The sequence below is a fragment of the Podarcis cretensis genome (assembly GCF_951804945.1).
Source record: "Podarcis cretensis genome assembly, chromosome: 2".
Classification (NCBI taxonomy): Eukaryota; Metazoa; Chordata; class Lepidosauria; order Squamata; family Lacertidae; genus Podarcis; species Podarcis cretensis.
The window spans coordinates 69906769-69926521 of NC_137171.1; the positions used below are offsets into that span (position 1 = coordinate 69906769).

Genomic DNA, 19753 nt, shown 5'->3' on the forward strand with positions numbered 1-19753 from the left:
AGCTTTTGTGGACTGCTCAGCTCCCTAAGGCCCAGCTCAAAACTCTATGTATTTTCAGACTTCTCCCTGCAATTATGAGAGCATGTTGGCATTGATTAAAACTGAGATTCTCATAGAGCCAAGCTCAAGCTCAGAAGTGTGGAATTTTGCAAACCCTTTAACTGCACTTTCCTATGTTCCCACTGAAATTTATTTTTACCCCACCAGTGCTTGCTGTACATCACAAACTTGGGGTAGAGTAGTCACACTCTTGTCACACATCTCGCTTTCTCTGCTTTGGGCCAGTGGTTGCGGACTTGGGCACCTTGAGCATCACTGCAGGGGAGTCTCCTGGCTTGGGCAGCTAGTGATGTTTCAGTGGTGTGAGGCATGTGCCTGGTTTGGAACGGAAGGAGGAGATGCCTGTCGCTGTCTGTGAGCAGCTCTCGGGCTCAGCTAACTCTTTCTTCTTCTTTTTCACTGCTGTGATTTGTTAGATGATGTGTTCCTGCCCAAAGACTTAGATGGCGTGGAAATGGATGAGACTGACAGAGAAGTGGAATACTTCAAGAGGTAAGACTTGGTCCCGATAAACTGTGGAGTGCTGGGATCAGGGCCTTGCAGACGAGAAATAAATCAATGCCATACATCAGGGATGTGAAACTCAGGTCTGGGAACTAAATGCAGATACTCCCTTGGGGTACTCGCCACACCACACACACCCTCTGCCGGGGCAACATCCCTCCCTGCTCCCTCCCTGAGTGTTTTTGCCTTGCTGGAATGTGCCTTGAACATTGATAGTGCCTCTTGCTTGCCTGCATGGAGGAAGGAGAGAGGTGTGTGCATGTGTGTAGAAATCGTACAGGGGCAAATTTCACCTCTGTTGCTTTCTCCACTTTTGCCTCTGGCACCACCCACATTTGGTACGTGATGCCCAGAAGGTTGCCCGGAAGGGAATGAGGCCCTTGAGCTGAAGATGGTTCCCCATTTCAACCACATATGGATGAGATTAGCTCAGGCAGTCTTTCTATTTCATTCACAAATTTCCAGAGGTGTCTTGATGTAAATACAACATGGGCCCTGCAGTGCCACATTGTAGTGAGAAGAGGTGCCATCCATCAACATGTTAGAGAGGAGGAGTCCTGACTCAGTGTATTATGGGGAGGAGTGTATTGGGCAGGCTGTTCTCATGGCAGTGATCAAGGCCAAGTTTATCTATGTGAGAGAATGGGATCATCATTTCCACTACACTCTTTCAGAGTCTTGAGAGATGTGCCACCTCAGCATTTTAACCTACTATTTAGGCAGGGCTAGAGACCTTTATAAGTCAAGCTGTTGCTTAATATTTCCATTAAATTGAAATTCCATGCATATCAACTGATGGTGGTAAAAGGCATTTCGAGCCATTTGGGTGTCCATGGGTAAAGCTGGATCTAAAAGCACCCATAAGCTGCAAAGTTAATTCTTCAGGGGGAATTTCAGCCCAATCCCAGAGAAATTGAAGACCATGTCCATGAGCTAGCATATCCTTTGCTAACAGCAGTTCGGTTTTTTTGGATTGAACTTCAGTTTGTTGGCCCTCAGTTGACTCCTTGCTGCCTCCAGAAACCTGTTCTGGATATCCAGTGCATCTGGATTAGATGAAAAACAGAAGGAGAGCTGAAGTCACCTCACTCCAAGCTACGCCTGTGGTTTAACACATGTGGGACAAGTTCCCTTCAGCACCCCAGAGTACAAGTGTCATGTAGCAGTAGTCTTCAAGCACCACCTTCTGTCAGAGAGAGCCATCAAAGCATGATAGTCCAGGAAAATCTGAAGATGTGCCCACCAGCTCAAGCCCAGAAGGAGGAGATTGAAAACTGGTTGCTGCCTGGGAAAGGCATCTTAGGTCCAGAGAGGATTTCTTCAGGAGTGGTCTCCCATTTCCTTTCTTCAAAGAGACCAGTGTCACATCTTCTCTGAGCTTCCTATATCAAGTTGTTCATTCCTCTTTGGCTAAAAGGAATCACCAAATTCACACATACCCTTTTTGTTGATCTACCTGCCCTATAGTCCCTAAAAATCTTGGCTTCTGTGCTGCAAACAGCACACACTTTGTATCTTCTTCCTCAGCTTTGTCCAGCATCCCTGCCTATGTTGCCTGTCTCTGCCAGTAGGACCTAGCCCATCTTTGTGTTGTCCTGCAACATATTTTCCAAAGTATTTTCATCACAGAAGTGGTCCGCCTGGTGCCATTGTGCTGTTAACCCTTTGCCCCTTAAAATCATTAGGATGTTTGTGGACATTCCTTGTTGAAAAATCTGAGCAACTCCATGAGGGAGTAAAGGGAAGTTCACAGGAGACAGGCAGCTATATTATATGTGTGAATAAAACAAGGGTCCCGCAGCCCCGTCATTTCCTCTCACTAGTTGTTTTTTTCCCCGTACTTGCAGGTTTTGCCTGGACTCAGCCAAGCAGACCCGGCAGAAAGTGGCTGTGAACTGGACCAATTTCACCCTGAAGAAAACCACTTCGAGTGCAGCTCAGTGAGGTGTGCGGTGCACCCCTGGTATATGTGCAGGGCCCCACACCTCGCCTTCCCTCCCCCAAACCCATAGACAGACACTTGGCCTCACCAACCCTTGCTCTTCCCCCCTCTCCCCTCCCCCTGGGGCTCCTATTCCTAGCCTATAGGCAAGGCCTGGACAGCCCTTGCGTCCCTCACCTCGTAAGTGTTCGACGTTCGGGGAGATGCTGACTGAGCCGCCCCAAGCCCAGGGGCAGTCTTGATCGGCCAAGGCCCAGCGTGGCACAGGGACCAGGCTGCACCCAATAAAGGACTTTTTAATTTTTTATTTTATTTAAAAAACCCAACTGTTCTGTTGTTTGTTCTGGCTTTTCTGGTCCCTAGGGGTGGTGGGCAGGGTTCCCTTGGTGGTGGTGGGCGACCGCAGCAACCCAGCTACACTCGGCATAGAACCTCTTCCCTCGAGCGCTCAAATTGCACTCACGGCTGGTTCGCATCAGGGCACCCGGCGCACATTGTGTTCTCCAGTCTGAGAACCCTGCCATCTCCTTGCACAGTTTACAGTGGCAGAGCTTATTGGTGGAAGATGCAGCTCTCTTCAGTCTCCTGGAAACTGCACGGGTCATTCAATCCTTGGCTGTGCTACCCCACTTCTCAGGGAATGTTCTCTCGTCCGAAATGCCATCCTGCGGCAACATTGTCTTAAGGAGCCTGCTGTCAGCGGAAACGCCGCCATGCCTTCTCAAGCAGGCAGCCTCTGTCACAGGGACAGCCAGCGTTTTCCTTTGCTTTCATAACAGTTGAGTTCAAGTCCAAGAATGGTAGATGTGCTCTGTGGGAGCCTATGGCCCTTCAGCTTTCCTGTGCAGATATCACTTCCATGTAGGTGGCTCCATCAACACCGACCATGTATGACGAGCGCACTCCTGTCTGTTTCACCATGATTGCTCCCAGCAGGACACCCCCAGTTTGGCTGCAGGCTCCTGCAACAAAATAAACATGTTTGTGCTCCTCACACATGGCCACGGATGTGTTATTTCCTACAGGGAAGTGATATCCACATGGGAAAGTCCTCTTGCGCAAAACAGCCGTTGTTGCAAATAATGCTGCACGTTGGCTCTCGCATCAGGTGGGGAGCATGACTCCATTCCTCCTCCACCACCAAAAGCCTGCTCCTTTGGACTGCTCCCGTTTCTGATTACCTCTCAGCAGACTTAAGCCCTGCCCATAAGGCCCTGTTTATTTCCCCCACTAGAGTGCTGCGCCCCATCAGCCCTGATGATAGTGGGGAGTGACAGCCCCGTCATTTCTAAATATCTGTGACTTCATAGCAAGTTGGTTGTGCTAGTAGAGGTGCACTCTTATGATCCCACAGTTGCTCAACAAAGCCCTAGGATTGTTCTGGTGCTGGTGCAAGGACCGTAATAATCACAACCCATCTGAAGAAATTGTCTGTGGAAAACCATCATTCCATTTCAGGATGAGCAGAGCTATGGCCCTAATCAGTGGCTGGCTGTCCTCGCTAAAAGAGAAACTGCCCCATTGCCATTGAGCCCCTTGAGTCTGACTTGCACCTTTCCCCTGACAACCAAGGCAAACATCAGAATGCTGCTTGAATTCTACTGGCCTTAGCTGTGCTCTTGAATTTTACTCTGTCAGCCATTGATTCTGATCTCCCCAGTAGCCCAGTTGGGATGATTATCTTCCCTCAAGTGATGCTGACCATCCTGCCAGGCCAACCAGTGTTTGCACTTTGCTTCATGTTGCCTCAGCTAAATCTTGTCTGCACACATCCTTGTTCATTTGTCACATGCACAACAAACCTAACTGCAGCAGCGACTGAGCCCTGGTGGGTCTCTGATCCCAATTTCTGGTGCTACCCAGGCTCTCCCTACTTTTGAGGGTGGTGCCCAACCGACATCTCAGAGGGATTGGGCCATACCATGCCGCAGACCACAGGCAGATCAGCTTTTTGGGGGTTTTATTAAATTATTTACTTTTTGATACTGTGAAATCTTTCGTGCTGAAAGATAAACTGACATTTAGACACAGAGTGGCTATGTGTGCTGTGTAATTGCTGCCTATGGCTAGCACTGGGGTTTCACCTCTGGCTTGAAACTTATTTGAATCCAGAGTAGCTGCTGGTACCAAAAGTCAACATGGGCCACAACCCTTGCAATCCCCCTGGGTACTTGATCCAAATTGCCCACCTCCATAAATTTCCACCCCGTCTTCGTTTTGTCAGGAACATGTATCTGCGCTGCTGAAACATGGTGGGCACCTTATAGCCTGTACTCCAACCCTAAATGCACATCAGGATTAAATCCTGTTGGTTTCTAGGCATGGCATAGAGGGGCCTCTTTCATTTGTGATTCTTGTTTACTTCAGCCAGCTGTATAACAGGAAATTATTTGTAGCGTTTTTCAGGAAGGCAGGCTTAATGCAAGTCATTCTGCCCATCAGTCCTACTAAAGAACTGAACAAACTGATTTAACTTGTCTAAGGCCACCTACTAGGTACATTGCTAGCTTGAGCTGGAGGGCAGGTCTCCCAGTACAATGTTACTAAGACTGTGTTAACACTGTTGAGTGGGAAGTGATGGGTGGAACGAAATAGTCACATTCCTCAGCACACTGACTGCCTTAAACCATGCAGGATGACAACAGAAGCCAGAATCCCCTTGGATTACCTTCTCTACCATATGGAAGATATCAGTGATTGGGAGACACTGGCCCTGCAGATAGTGTTGCTTTCAACTCCCATCATCCCTGATTACTGATCATGTTGACTAAGGCTGATGGGAGTTGTGGCCCAACATAATTTGGAGGGCTACCGGTTTCCAAGCCGTAAATGATCTCTACTAGCTCCTTCCCTATTATAAGATCTGGTATTGGTAGTTAAGCAAACTGATATTTACCTCAGGTTGCCTAGGCTTGAGTGATAGTAGTTCACCATGCCATAGCGTTGAACAGGGGAAATTATCAGTAGCTAATGGCTACTAGCCATGGTGACTATGCTCTGCCTCTATGGATGGAGGCAAGAATGCTTCTGAATACCAGTTGTGAGAAATCACAAGGGAGAAGAGTGCTGTTGTGCTTGGGTCCACCTGGGAGTTTCTCAAGGGTATCTGGTTGGCCACTGTGAGAACAGGATGCTAATGGGCCATTTGCCTGATTCAGCTGGCTCTTCTTTACTCTGAGGAAAGTATGTACTGATATATTTTGCATTCTTTTAGTCTAACCCTTTCATCTAAATGCTTATCGTGCTTGGATTCCCACACACATACACACACCAGTGATGTGAGGACTGGAGGGAAAAAGTGAGTTAAGGAAACACAGCTGGAGCAATGAGAGATAAATTGGCAGAAGAATTAACTTGCTAGTTTAAGCCAAACATGCATCAGTTCAACAGCATTATTTGTCCAACAGCAGCCAGTCAGATGCCTCTGGGAAGCAACAAGAGGGGCATGAAAACAACAGCTGTACATCGTTTGTCTTCTGAAAGTTTATTGCCCCTGAAGATCAGTAGTCTATTATCTCTTAATTTGTCTAATCTTTTTTTAGGCTATCTAAACCAAGGTGAAGAGAATCCTATTTTAATTCTACATGATGTGAAACTTCCTTTCATATTTCCTGAATAGTCAGTTTCACTGTGTGACCTCTGCAACTAGTTTTGTAGGAGAAGGTAGAGAATTATCGCTACTCTTTCAGTGCCACTCACAGTCTTCTAAGCTTCTATTGTCACACCCCAGTTCTTTTTTCTGAACTAAAAAAATATCCAGTCACCTTGCATTCCCACATTGTTAAGGTGCTCCAACACTTTTTGTATCAGTTGTACAAGGAGCTATATTCAACTAGTGCTAGCAGGAGCTAGTGCAATAGGGCTTTCCTACTTTTGCCCACAAATTGGCTCTGGGGGATCAGGAGAATCCCCAAAACAAGGGAAGGAGAAAGTGTTCTATCTTGTAAGCGGAAATGCTTGAGCTGACAGAAGAACCATGTTAGCATGACATTGAATTCCACCCATCAAGTGTCACCTGCCATTTTGTTGTCTATTCAGCGAGTTTGGTGAGCTAGTCACAGTCTCCGAGGGAGTATACCACTCTGAATAACTTACAGTGCAGTCCTATGCACATTTACTAATAGGTTCTCTTGTACCAAGTGGGGCTCACTCACTAGCAAATCTGTTTAGAATGGCAGCTGCAAATCCTAGATCAAGGTCTCCAAAACTTCCTTGCTGGTCACAAGCATATTTCTGGACTTGATGGCACAAGCCTGAAACAGGATGGTACAGAAGGAGTTGATATATACCAGGTCAGGCTATCTGTGCTTCTAGTTCAGTATTGTCGTATTTGGAATGGCAGTGGCTCCCCAGTATCTCAGGCAGAAGTGCTTCATATTACCTGCTACCTCATAACTGTAGGTGCCAGAGTTTAAACACAGGACCTTCTGTGTGCAAACGATGTTTTCTACTGCTAAGATGTGGTTCTCCCCACACCCCAAACAACCATCTGCTGTGTATTTTTTTTAAAGGCACAATGCCAGAATGAGTTAAATAATGGAACTGAGCTGCATTCCCAATCTTTTACATTACTGGCTAATGTAATTTACCATGTGTCATCCACAATTATTTCCCCTCAAAGTACCGTAATTCAGAAAACCCATGCCAATTTTGCACGCCTTTGATTTTTGCTGACATATCAATACATGCACCTACTTGAATCTATTTTTGTCTCTAGTCAATCTATGTAAGATACAACATTGCTGAATAAGGTATTTCATGTACAAATACAGACTGATAAAATCAACCTGAGATTCAGGAGTCACAAGAAAGACAACTCAATATTTTTTTATTTGTATGCTAACATATCATACAAGCACTTGTTTCAATCTCATAAAATCAGGTGTTGAACACCAGAGATGGGAAACTGATCTATTTGCTGCCCTGTTTAAATCTACAGCGATAATTTATTCAGTCCTCAGTTACACAGAATTGGACCATTTCTTTATTTTACTTCTTATCCTTTTGAACGTATTTTCTGATATTTTAATGTTGTAGATTAGAAACTCCATTCCATTTTGCACTGTTACTGCACTACTAATGGTTCCATCTGTGCTTGAAAAAATCACCATCAGGAGATATGATACCGGCACTGGAATGCCATTTTTTTAAAATTAAAGCATTTTTATGCTGCTGTTAAGCTTAAAAGGGACACCAGAGTAGCTTACAAAAATCAATGGTAAAAATATGTGACATAAACACCACGGAGATAAGGAAGTGGTACTAAGTCAGCGGCGAGAACACCTTCACAGTAACAGCGATAAATACGATGGTACATACTCAATGGAAAGAGAAGGCACTCTGCACACGCTTAAGAGCAAATGACATTTACAGAAAAGACGCGTTGCCCGGTCCAGCGTCAGGCAATACCAGCACCTGAAAACGGGCAGCTGCGTCTCAAAAACTACAATCTAGTAATCCCCAACAACGGCTCCCCTAAAACGCTGTCGCGGTCTTGGTGTACTAACAGCACTGCGAACCTGTAGGGTAAAAGTCCAAGTCGTTTTAGCAGGAATTTCACCGATAATCACACAGAATAATCCATTTATTTGAGGGGCGATTGTATGGGGGGGGGGCGGGGGGAGATCCCCGTAACCCGAAATGAATGCGATGAGAATTAAACGATCTCGTAAGGCGACTCCCACCCAAGTCAACCCCTCCTTGACCCCCTTCCCAGCTGCTTCGACTCTGGTCCCTCCCTCTCGCTCGCCCCCGGCCAATTCTAGGAAAGGCGGGCGACACTTCGCTCAGCATCCGTAGGAAACGGAAACGAAATGAGGAGAAGCATCAGCATCAGCGGCGCCTTCCTCCTCCTCCTCCTCCCGTTATGTACGGAGCATGTAAAGCTCGTGAGCATCCCTAGCGATGCTCTGCACGCTTCCTCCGAAGGAAGCCTCCCCGCTGCCCCGGTCGGAGCTTGTCCGCTGCTGGCGCGGTGGCTTTGGGAACGCAGAAAAACTGCCCCGCTCATTTCTCCCACCAAACAAAGCAAGGAAGCCCGAGTCAGTTTTGTTTCATTAGGGACACCGTCGTCGCACCGGCCTGCGAGGCGCGGGCGTCTAGAGCGCTTTCCCCTGCCTAGTTTGTCCCTCGGCGCCTCCCGTCTTGCGCATGTCCTTTCCAAGGCCGTGCGGGGGCGCGGTTGCTTAGCGACGCAGGCCTTTGCGCGCACGTGTCCCTAGCGCCGGTTCCCATTGGCTCTGTGCGTGTTGTCGTGCGGGAAGAGTCGGCGAGAGGGGACTGAGCTGAGAACATGGAGGCCGGAAGCGGCAGGAAGGTAACGAAAGAAAGACTTGCGGCAGGTGCCTCCCCCCCCACCCCGTTCCCCACCCCCGAGACACCAAAGGGGGGGAGGACCCCACACCCCCCCCCGCGGTGGGACGGGAGCTTCTGCCCTTCTGAGTCGGATCTCTTGATTCCCGCAGAGGCAGCGCGAAGCGGAGTCGGAGGCGTCGGGCCAGTCCAGCGGAGGAGAGGAGGACGCCGAAGACGACGACTATGTGCCCTATGTGCCCGTCAAGCAGCGCAAGCAGCAGATGGTAAAGAGGGACGGGGTTGGGGGAGGGAGGGAGGGAGGAAGAGAGAGAGGGTGTTACCCTCCACCCCCATTACCCATTGCCCGCCCGCTGCGCTCCTCTGCCCACCCGGCCTGCAGCCAGGTCATGCGCGCGGTTTACTGGAGAAGAAAGTCTCACTTGAGTTTGTTCGGGTAACTTTTAAGGATCGCAGGCTGAGCAGCTCCTCCCTGTGTCCCGTTTTCTATTTTGGCTGACCCCCGTCTTCGGCCTGGTCTCTTAACAGCTGGTTTCCAGAAAGAAAGGAGGGATACCACGGGTCGGAACCCTCTTTGCTATGCAAAGGCTGGAATCTTACTGTTAATACTTTTACTTATTTATTTGGCCAGTAGTCTTAAAATCCACATTCACAAGTCAGGGATCTCAAAATTAGCATGGAAATGGGTTATGAGTGGGAGGTGTCTAGGTACATGAAGAAGGTGGGGTGGGGTGGGGTGGTCCACTTTTAAATTTCTTTCTTTACTGAGGATTGTAAGTCTTGAGGAGAGTTCTGAAGAGGATGTAAGAGGATTATATCTGAGGACTTGTAGCTAAGGCCTTGGATTCAATGGGTCATTCTAAGCTCCTAACTCTACCTCTTTTCTATATATTCAGCTGCAAAAGTTGCTTCAGATGCGCCGCAAGGGGGCGTTGGAGGAGGAACAAAGGGACAGTGGCAGTGAATATCATGGCGATGAAGATGACATTCCTCTGGGTCCACAGTCCAACGTCAGCCTCCTTGATCAGCACCAGCACCTCAAAGAGAAAGCAGAAGGTAGAGTCGGCATGTTCTGATGGATCTGTAGTTAGGGAGGGGATGCTAGACTAAAGGGATATAGCTGACAACTTTGTTTTTCTTCCCAGCACGTAAAGAGTCGGCTAAAGAGAAGCAACTGAAGGAGGAAGAGAAGATCCTGGAGAGTGTGGCAGAAGGACGAGGTGAGTGCCAGGGAATATTTTCCCAGTGATCTTTACAGTTCATTGATACTGGACAGAAGTGATGGTGATTTGGAGGAGTGTTTCACCTAGGAATCTACAGTTAATGCCATTGCCTCCCATCAGTTTCTGCAATCATAAATAAAGCCAATGTGACAGAGCAATCCCCTATAGATCCTTTGCTTTACTCTCCATTTTGCTCTGATGATGAGACCACCTGGTCCTTGACTTTGGGCTTACTCATTGTTTTCTTTCTCTCATGCAGCTCTGATGTCTGTGAAGGAAATGGCAAAGGGCATTACATATGATGATCCCATTAAAACCAGGTAGGTTTTGCAGGCCATTTGTACAATTTAAATGATGCTGTGGGTAATATTAGACCCTTCCAGAAACATGTGATCTTGCTAGGATCCTCGAGAAAAGTTATCAAGATGTGGAGTAACTTGTTTGCTGAGAAGCGCTATCAAGGGTATTTCTTAATTATTTTTTTATTTGATTTATATACCGCCCTTTATTGAAAGACTTCAGATCAGTGTACAACGTTAATATCCTCCAGATGTTGGATGACAACTACCATCCTTGACCACTGGCCATGGTGGCTGAGACAGATGGCAATTGTAGTCCAATGTGCTGCCCTCCATAAGTTGTTGCACTATCTACATTGCAGATATTGGTGTTGGTGTGCAATTTTTTAAACTTTGTTAAACTGGGAGTAGCTCTAGACTGTTTGTTTGTAAAAGGGATGAATTTGCACTGTGTACAGTCCTTCCCATTACAAGGGGAATATGAAGTGGCTAAGATTTTCTGAAGGGAAAGGGGCTTAGCATCTGCATTTATATTAGAAAGTTACAAGGTACAAGAATCATTACTTTTAAAAGGCTTTGAGTCTTTCATATTGCTTGAGCAGCTGATCTATATTTTGTTACATTGATGTGGATAAGAATTCAAACAGTGTCCAGCCTCGAGTAAAATGGGATGCTTTTGTCAATGTAAAAATCAATAAATAATGCCACTGCTTCTCTGCATAGCACGTCTTGTACTTTATTTTGTAACTGCCAAGCAGGAAGACAGATTCACTCTGGAGCTGAGCTGTGCTAATGGACTTACTAATTTCCTCCTTTGTGAAAAGCCCATACAGTCTCAGTACTGTTGTCAGAATCACAATCACTTTTTGGAAAGTCCTGTTGAGGGTTCAGCACAGACATAGTTATCTCTGGCTGTATTTTATTTATTATTCCATTTCTGTATGAGTGCCCTGCATCTTGTATTCTTGTTCCCTGCTGAAATTTCAGTGTGTTCTTTCGCCAGCTGGAAGGCTCCTCGGTACATCCTCACTATGTCAGAGGCCCGACATGACCGTGTGCGTAAGAAGTATCATATCCTCGTGGAGGGGGAAGGCATTCCACCACCTATCAAAAGCTTCAAAGAGATGAAGTTCCCACCAGGTAAGTGACTAAGGTGGTGATTGAAAAAACAAGGAAACCGTTTCTGAGGAGCATAGTTTCACATGGGGGAGTTAAAAGGATTGACTGTCCTTTGAATTTAGTGGTCAGAGCTCTGAGCTGTCCCGCTGATCTCTTTACCCAGCTGCGATATTCTAAGGCAAGGATGGGGAGCCTGTTACCCTTTTGATGTTTCCCACCAGCAACACTTATCTTGGTCTGTAGTGAGGGATGCTGGGAGTTTTAGACTTCTGTAGTACCACAGGTTCCCCATCCCTACTCTTAAGGGCCGCTTCTCATGCTACCTTTTATTCTTGGATGCACAAAGCAGAATCCAAAATATGCTCACATCGTTTCAAAAATTCATGGTAAAGGCATGCATATACTTGCATTTGGCCAGAAGGATCTACTAATACGTGCACGTAATTTACATTTGACGCTATCTGTTGAATGTATGTTGTTCTGAGATACATAGGTAATAAAAATAAGCATCACCTGTCCTACAGGTATGATAGGAGATATATCTCTGTTCTCTTGTCATCCTAGATAGCTCATTTGGTTAGAATGTGGTGCTGATAATGCCAAGGTTGCAGGTTCTCTCCCTTTATGGGATGGCTGCATATTCCTGCATTTCAAAGGGTTAGACGAGATGATCCTCAGGGTCCCTCCCAACTCTACAATTCTATGTTTCTTTATCTTAACATGTGTCCAATTCCTTCTACAGGAATCCTGCGAGGTCTGAAGAAGAAGGGGATCCAGCAACCAACCCCCATCCAGATACAGGGTATTCCCACCATGTGAGTGTTGTTGGAGGTGTTTAAACAGAAGCTCGATTTGCATCCATCAGAGGTTCTCTTGTTGGCTCCTGCTGTGTTGAGATCTTTCATGGTGCAGCGGTTGGATTGGCTGACCTTCAAGGTCCCTACCAACTCTTTGATTCTAGATTTGCACAGTATTTTGGGTGCATATTTTCAGTTTTATGGGAATTCACTATGTACTGAGCAGTAGTGACTGGTACCCATTGGGACTGGCAGGGCAGAAGGAAAGGAAGTCCGTGTCACCAGAGCCAATGACAGGCAGAGCCAACACATTTCTAATTCTGCCCCCGGTTTCCGTTCTCAGATATATAAGGGCAACACTGAGACTGTCAAAGGCACTGCCCAGCCAAGGAATCCACACAGCAGATAATTAACTCCTTATTGTCAAAGATAGCACTTACAGTCGCTTCTACAGCTCTGGATATCTACACACACCAGTCTAATAGCTAGGCAACTATTCCCTGGTCCACGTAGTTGCAGCAACGGGGGGCCACTCACCCTCTACCAGTTTATGCAACTTCCCCTGACAGAGGCTGCATACACAGCCTGAGACTGTGCTTGGATGGAAATTTCCCCTGCTCATCCCTTTTCAATCCCCTCCTGGTTCTGGGAGACAGTGGTGCAGGGGAGGGTGGGGAAGCACCTGGTCCCTCACTTGCCTAACCTGCCTCTTCCTCCTCATCTCCAGACCCACCCTGTGCTCCACCCTCCAGCTCTGAAGCTTTCCCTGTTTCTGATCCTTGCCTTCTGGCTGGTACAAGTCCCCACAAACCACTGCTCCCCTCTCCCAAGTCAGACTCCAGCCCCTCTGCTCTGGTGCACACTTGTCAGCAGCCTGCCAGTCACTAAGGAGGGAGGGAGCTGAGTGCTGGTGCCCCTCTCTGGGCAGCTTATATGTAAAAAGGTAGGCAAGTGGGGTTGGTGGGGCAATGCCCCGTTTGCCCTAATAGACAATCTACTGATACTGAGGAATGTACGTCCTGAGTAAAAGCTGGTACCGAGGACCATAGTTGTTCATACATTTCCAGCCTTTTCTTTCTTACCATGAAGGCTAGAAATATGCTTTCTCTCAAACAAAGGCTGTACGTCTTTGCGTGTTGTCATAGTTCATAGCCACTGAGTTCCCTTCTGGATGGATGCACTATTTAGGCACCTAAAAAGCAGCAGTTTGTAGCCTGCAGTGATGGAGAGTCTCCTCCACACCCATCCCATTTCCTTCCTACTGTAGCCCTAACTCCTTCCAGCCCAAACAGGTCCCATTAACTTGCTCCTTTCTGCCCCCATAGCCTTTCCGGCAGAGACATGATTGGCATTGCGTTCACCGGCTCTGGCAAGACCCTTGTGTTCACTCTCCCTGTTATCATGTTCTGCCTGGAGCAGGAGAAGAGGCTGCCCTTTTCCAAGAGAGAAGGGCCATACGGGCTTATCATCTGCCCCTCAGTAAGTCTCCTGTCACCCACTTAACTGGCCTTGTTCACTTGCTTGGATATTGGGGGCAGAGGGGAGCAGAAGTGTGTAATGGTTGTAGCAAGAGAGCGAGAGGTGCAAATAGGAAGCACCCGGGGACTGTTAGCTGCTGGCTAATAGGACTTTTGTTTCTGCAGAGGGAATTGGCTCGCCAAACCCATGGTATCCTTGAGTACTACTGCCGCCTGCTGCATGAGGATGGGATGCCTGCCCTGCGCTGTGCCCTTTGCATTGGAGGCATGTCTGTCAAGGAGCAAATGGAGACCATCAAACAGTAAGGCCAACATTGGGGCCAAATAAAGGAGCACTAGAATTGCAGCTAATGCATGTGTCTGTAAAAAAAACAAAGCAGGGCCTCCCCGCTCTTGTCAGTCACCTATATTTTATCCCAGCCTTCTCCAGCCAGGTATCCTATAGATGTTTTGGACCACAACTTCCAGCATCCCTGACCATTAGCTGGGGGTGATGGGAGTTGTAGTCCAAAACATCTGGAGGCAAAAAGGTTGAGGAAGGCAGGTTTATTCCAATCCGTTTGGTATTCGCTGCTGCTAATTTCAGGACTTTGTTGTTCCATCTTTATTTTAGTCACTAACACTTTAAAAAAAAACCCTTTTAAAAAACAAAATTGCTCTGACAACCAAACTGACTATGAATGCACAACAAACACACATATCTGACTTGCTCTGCTTTGCTGCCTTCCTGTTTCTCCTGGTAAAGCAGTGAGTCCGGCATTCAGGCCCTGCTCAGTCTAACCAGTCCTTAAGGCATTTTGAAGTGCTGGGCTTGCAGAGGGAAGAGTTCAAAAGTGTGGAGGCAACGGGACATTGGTCCTTGAAAGGGGAATAGCCATACTCCTACTCCTGAACTCCAAGTTCATGCCGATGCTACCAGAAGAGGGCCTTCTGCAGCTCTGACTCCTTCTCTTCCCATAGTGGTGTGCACATGATGGTGGCAACTCCAGGCCGGCTGATGGATCTCTTGCAGAAGAAGATGGTTAGCTTGGACGTCTGCCGCTACTTGGCACTGGATGAAGCAGACAGGATGATTGACATGGGCTTCGAGGGAGACATCCGCACCATCTTTTCCTACTTCAAGGTACCGGGCAAGACAGACTGTGCTTCTGCCTTTATCTAATTGAATTGGGCAGTTGTGTATTACCCTCCTCCTGGACTCGTGTGTTTTCTGGTGCCAGAGGCATGGTTGGTGTGCTCTCAGGTAGCACTCCACTAGTTTACTTGAATTTTCCTCCTTGCTTTGGGCACTGCTGCTTCTGGCAACAGCAGTGTTCTCCCTGTCTAGATGAAAACACGCAGACTGTTGCTGGGGACAAGACTTAACTGAGCTGGGTGGCTTGGAAAGAATAACAAAGAAGAGCATGCCTTTGCCTCTTCCTTGATGCAAATTAGCCGCAATTTGGCCTTGTACCTGGAATTGAGGGTGGGATGGAACACTTTGAGGTTAGATTTGTGATTTCTAGTCAGGTTTGAGGCCTGGCAAGTTTCTCCTTTGTAGAAATAACCTGCTGTGCAGAGAGCAGCATATGCGCAAATAAACACGTAGGAGTTCACAGTAAGTTATCTTATGAATCCCTCTTTTCTCATCCAAATTCAGCCTGTTACTTGTTGCAGTGCAATTGGTTGGACTGATTATATTCAGGACTGTGTATACTCTGCTGCAAAGTGGCACACCCCTTCTATGTCAAGGAAAGCTGGATCCTGTGATCACTATACATAACATAAATGGAGCATAGTTTGCATATATTATTTTTGCATAATTTATTATACTTCTGCTGATTATGGGAAGGGGCAAGAAGCTATGCAAGACACTAAAGCCCCTCTTTTGACCACTAGAAATTCTCCTGTCCTGTCCTTCCCCTCCTACTCTTGCCCTCTAGCTTCTGAGACTTTGCCAACCATTGCTTTTGCCTTTCATGTCTGCCTCTGCAGCCCTTAAGGGCTAGAAACTTGCCTTTAGAAATGAAAGCTGAGATTCTTAGCTAATTTTTTTGCTCAGTACAAAGCGAGGTCCATATTGAGAATTACATATGTGAATAAGATAGTCCCGCCATCTTACCTTATGCATACAATTTCATTGACCCATTTTAGTGATCACAGAGATTGCTTGGAAGTGGGATTCTGGGAGGTGTAGCATAATAAAATGGGGTGTCCCTAGTTGCCCATTTCCCTATCATATGACTTTTTCCTGCCTTAGGGCCAGCGACAGACCCTTCTCTTCAGCGCCACCATGCCCAAGAAGATCCAGAACTTTGCCAAGAGTGCCCTTGTGAAGCCCATCACTATCAACGTGGGACGTGCAGGAGCTGCCAGCTTGGATGTTATTCAGGTGCAGTGTGGCTCAGAGAGCCTGTCACATCACTCTTTCTGTCCCACCGTAAAGGGAGTACAAATGATGATTTTACTACAGCTCTTTTAAGAGAAGTGTTTAACATTCTCACCTAATTTGTGTGTATTTCTTGCAATGTTATTCAGCAGGTTAGCCTGAGAGGTGATAACCTGGCCGAAATAACGCACTGAGCTTTACAGCTGCCTATGAATTTTAACCTGTGTGTTTTCTGTGTCCAAACACAACACGACACTAGTTCATCTGAGCCCTGATCAGTTGGTCTGTAGCTTCTGCTTTTTCTCACACTAAAAATACTGGCACCGTGTGACCTTTGCCATTTTTCTCTTGTATCTAGGAAGTAGAGTATGTAAAGGAGGAAGCCAAGATGGTCTATCTGCTTGAGTGTCTACAGAAGACACCACCACCTGTGAGTACTTATGCTCAGTCCTGAGTCTGAGTCTCAGTGCTAGTTGCATTAAAGGCAGCATCTGATTTTATTCTGAAGCAGGAAATTCTAGAGAAGCAACCAAGTGCCGTTCCAGAATTTTGTGGGGCATCCTGGTTCTGGAACCAAGGGTGGGAGCCTTGCTTAGGTGGAGGGAGTGAATCATGTTCTTTGAGAGCCCCCCTTATAGCTTGGCACTTTTGCTCTTTTGTGTCTGTGCAGGTTCTTATTTTTGCTGAGAAGAAAGCAGATGTAGATGCAATCCACGAATACTTGCTACTCAAAGGTGTAGAGGCTGTGGCCATACATGGTGGGAAAGGTCAGTAAGTGTCTTGATTCAAATCCGCTCTTTATCCAAGGGCAGCACGTCCAGGCCGCAGATTTGTAGTCATCTGCTAAGACAGTAGAAGGAATTGAGAATATAACAGAACTATTGGCTTGCCGTGGTTACGCTTTTTTACGTCTGCCTTCCCCTTTCATTAATATATGGAACTGGTCAGTTGAGTGGAAATGTGCCCAATTTAAAACAGACCAAAAGTCTGTGGAATTTGCTTCCATTGGGTGTGAAGTGTCAAAAGATCTAGAACAGGCACTCAGAACAAGGCCAGAGATACTTATTAGCCCTTTAAAGGTCCTCTGTACTCACAGACATCATTAAACAACATTTGGAGCTAGGAAGCTGATGCTTCTAGACAGTGCAGCGTTGGATGAGTAATATGAGAACAGATACAGAATTGAATGTATTGGTGAAAACCTGTGGGCATTGCCGCTGAACATCTCTCCCTTCCAGTGGAGAATTTAGCCCTACATCCTTGGTACAGAAGCATATATTAACACTGTTAAATTTGGGACAAACCCCTTCTTTTGTTTTATTTTTAAACCCACTAAGGAGAAGCCTTCCTGGGGAAACAGCCCCCCCCCCCCATATCAGCCAGCTTCACGAGTTCCCGCCCTGTCCCTTTCTTGCACATTACAGCTGTCACTCCGAGAGATGAGTGGCTTGTGGAGCTGTTCACTCTGGCACTTCATAGATGTGTCTGTGGGGACAATGGTCCTTTTGTCATGGGACTGTGAATAATTCTTGGTAGAGTATTTGAATGGAAACTGTTGTTGTCTTTGGGTTATGGGTGAATGGAAATCTCACTATTGCTGCCTCTAACACCCTCCGTTTCATCTTGCAGACCAAGAGGAACGGACAAAGGCCATTGAGGCCTTCCGGGATGGCAAGAAAGATGTCCTTGTCGCCACTGACGTTGCGTCCAAAGGCTTGGACTTCCCAGCCATCCAGCATGTCATCAACTATGACATGCCCGAGGAGATAGAAAACTATGGTATGAGGAGACAGGCTTGGGATGGCTTTGGCTACCTGGTTGCATCTGTTCATATCCTAGTGAAGAGCTTCTCCTGAGAAGGAGCTCAGGGATGTGGGGAAACCCTTGTAGGTGAATAAAACATAAACAGGTTAGATTTGGCTGACTGTTCTGTACATAGGCTGTGCGTGAGTCCTTGAATGTGCTTGGATAAATCAAGATTGATGCCCCATAGAGAACAGAAATCAAAAAGAGCTAAAAGCTTCTCTCTTAGCTGACTTACACGTTAATATATATGTATGTATTTTTCCAGTTCATCGAATTGGACGTACAGGTCGCTCGGGGAATACTGGCATTGCCACCACCTTCATCAACAAAGCCTGCGGTGAGGAATTGAGAGGGGCTGCTGAGGCGGGTAGGGGTGGGAGGTGGACTGCATGGGGGTGTAAAGGAGGTGGAGCTGAGGAGCTGGGTCAGCAGGCCTGAGTCCTAGTAACATAAGGACTTACTGAAGAGCCAGCCAGAGCCATGCTTCCTTGTGAGTCACTGCTGAAAATAGAATCCTCCAGGGAGCCAAGACATCACGGGTGGGTGGTTTGGGTCTATTGCGAGTGCCTGCCTTATGGAGACAGCTAGTCACTTCTGCGTGGGCAATCTCCTTTGGCTTCCTGGAATTGAAATCTGTTGCGCTTTCCCAGAGAAGCCGGCCTGTGTCCATTCTAACTTGCTTCTCTGTCCCCAGACGAGTCTGTGCTCATGGACCTGAAGGCGCTGCTGCTGGAGGCTAAGCAGAAGGTGCCACCTGTGCTGCAGGTGTTGCATTGCGGTGACGAATCCATGCTGGATATCGGAGGTAAGCAAATGGGACAAGAGGCAACCATTCTGTCGGAGGCTGTAGAGTCGGCGGGGTTGACTTCACCGGAGAAACAGCTCAGCTATAGCCAGATTGGAGCAATGGTCTCCTGAAAATAAATCAGGTCATGGTTCTTCAAAAGAAGTCCTTATCTGGTCATTAGCCTCAAAAAGGAGAAGATCAAAGTACCAAACAATAGAACCAGACCATGGACAGGCCTATCCGTTGTTTGTAACGAAAAGCAAAAGGTTCGAAATCAAGTTCCAGGCAACCTGTGATTCTGCAGGTGGTGCTGCACTCCTGGTCCCATTACCTCTGACCATTGGCCATGCTGGCTGGGGCTTATGGGTGTTGGAGTCCAACAGCACCTGAAGAACCACAGGTTCCCTGGCCCTGGCTGCAACTGAACCTGAGAGTGTTGCTTAGGTCTTTCTGTCTCCCCCCCCCCCTTTTGAGCCTGAGCTCTGACTGACGCTGTCCTTTTTTCTCTTCCAGGAGAGAGGGGCTGTGCTTTCTGTGGGGGCTTGGGCCACCGCATCACGGACTGCCCCAAGCTGGAAGCCATGCAGACCAAGCAAGTCAGCAACATTGGGCGCAAGGACTACCTGGCACACAGCTCCATGGACTTCTAGAGATGCTGCCATTGGGCCCAGCAAAGAAATGGACTTTGCTGCTGCTTTGGAAGAGCAGCTCTGCTCAAATCCCGCTCTAGCATACTGTTGCCAGCTGGTGGGAAAAGGGCATCACAGTGGACTTTGTGCATTTGAGAAGCCTAGTGCTTCTTTGTCACTGTGGCAGTTGCTGATCCTGCCATGGGATGGAATGGGAGATGCATATAATAGGATGACTCGTGCTTGTTTGGTGCAGGAGTTTGGTTTTGGCACTGCAGGATGGGAATAGATAGGAGGCATGTCATCTCTGTTTTAAGCAGGCTCGACACTTTTTTTCTTGAAAGCAGCAGGGCAGTGATGCAATAGGCCACTGTGTCAGTAACTACGGTTAGGCTGTGTTGGGCAAGCGCTGTTGTACTTGGCAAGTCC

The 19753-nt window shown here is 47.3% G+C and overlaps 2 protein-coding genes and 1 long non-coding RNA gene across 5 annotated transcripts in view; 2 read left to right on the plus strand and 1 right to left on the minus strand.

Moving 5' to 3' along the window:
• FAM193B (family with sequence similarity 193 member B) overlaps positions 1–2832 on the plus strand; it is a 32271-nt gene extending 29439 nt beyond the window's left edge. For all 3 annotated transcript variants that reach the window (XM_079964256.1, XM_079964257.1, XM_079964258.1), the window contains 2 exons: positions 477–552; positions 2412–2832. In XM_079964256.1, coding sequence (XP_079820382.1) covers positions 477–552; positions 2412–2508 — 173 coding nt within the window. In that variant the 3' untranslated portion in view covers positions 2509–2832. The remainder of the gene's footprint in view (positions 1–476; positions 553–2411) is intronic.
• Positions 2797–8535, minus strand: LOC307209325. Its single transcript, XR_013835546.1, has 3 exons — positions 8288–8535; positions 6661–8244; positions 2797–3468 (listed from the first exon to the last, which is right to left on the minus strand). It is a non-coding gene; the product is annotated as an uncharacterized lncRNA (long non-coding RNA).
• Positions 8536–8680: 145 nt separating this feature from the next.
• Positions 8681–19643, plus strand: DDX41 (DEAD-box helicase 41). The gene is made up of 17 exons (XM_079964267.1): positions 8681–8822; positions 8971–9084; positions 9715–9874; positions 9964–10038; positions 10301–10361; positions 11344–11480; positions 12202–12274; positions 13582–13735; positions 13900–14036; positions 14695–14857; positions 15974–16105; positions 16461–16532; positions 16773–16869; positions 17732–17881; positions 18174–18245; positions 18603–18713; positions 19209–19643. The coding sequence occupies exons 1-17, from the start codon at positions 8799–8801 to the stop codon at positions 19343–19345; spliced, it is 1869 nt and encodes a 622-aa protein (XP_079820393.1). The 5' UTR covers positions 8681–8798; the 3' UTR covers positions 19346–19643.
• The last annotated feature ends 110 nt before the right edge of the window (positions 19644–19753 follow it).

Bases quoted from the DNA above. Each gene is read 5' to 3' on its own strand.
- DDX41 (XM_079964267.1), top strand. From the start codon at position 8,799: ATGGAGGCCGGAAGCGGCAGGAAG. The intron at 9,875-9,963 runs GTAGAGTCGGCA...TTTTCTTCCCAG, and splicing joins CCTCAAAGAGAAAGCAGAAG to CACGTAAAGAGTCGGCTAAA. The intron at 18,246-18,602 runs GTGAGGAATTGA...CTCTGTCCCCAG, and splicing joins CTTCATCAACAAAGCCTGCG to ACGAGTCTGTGCTCATGGAC.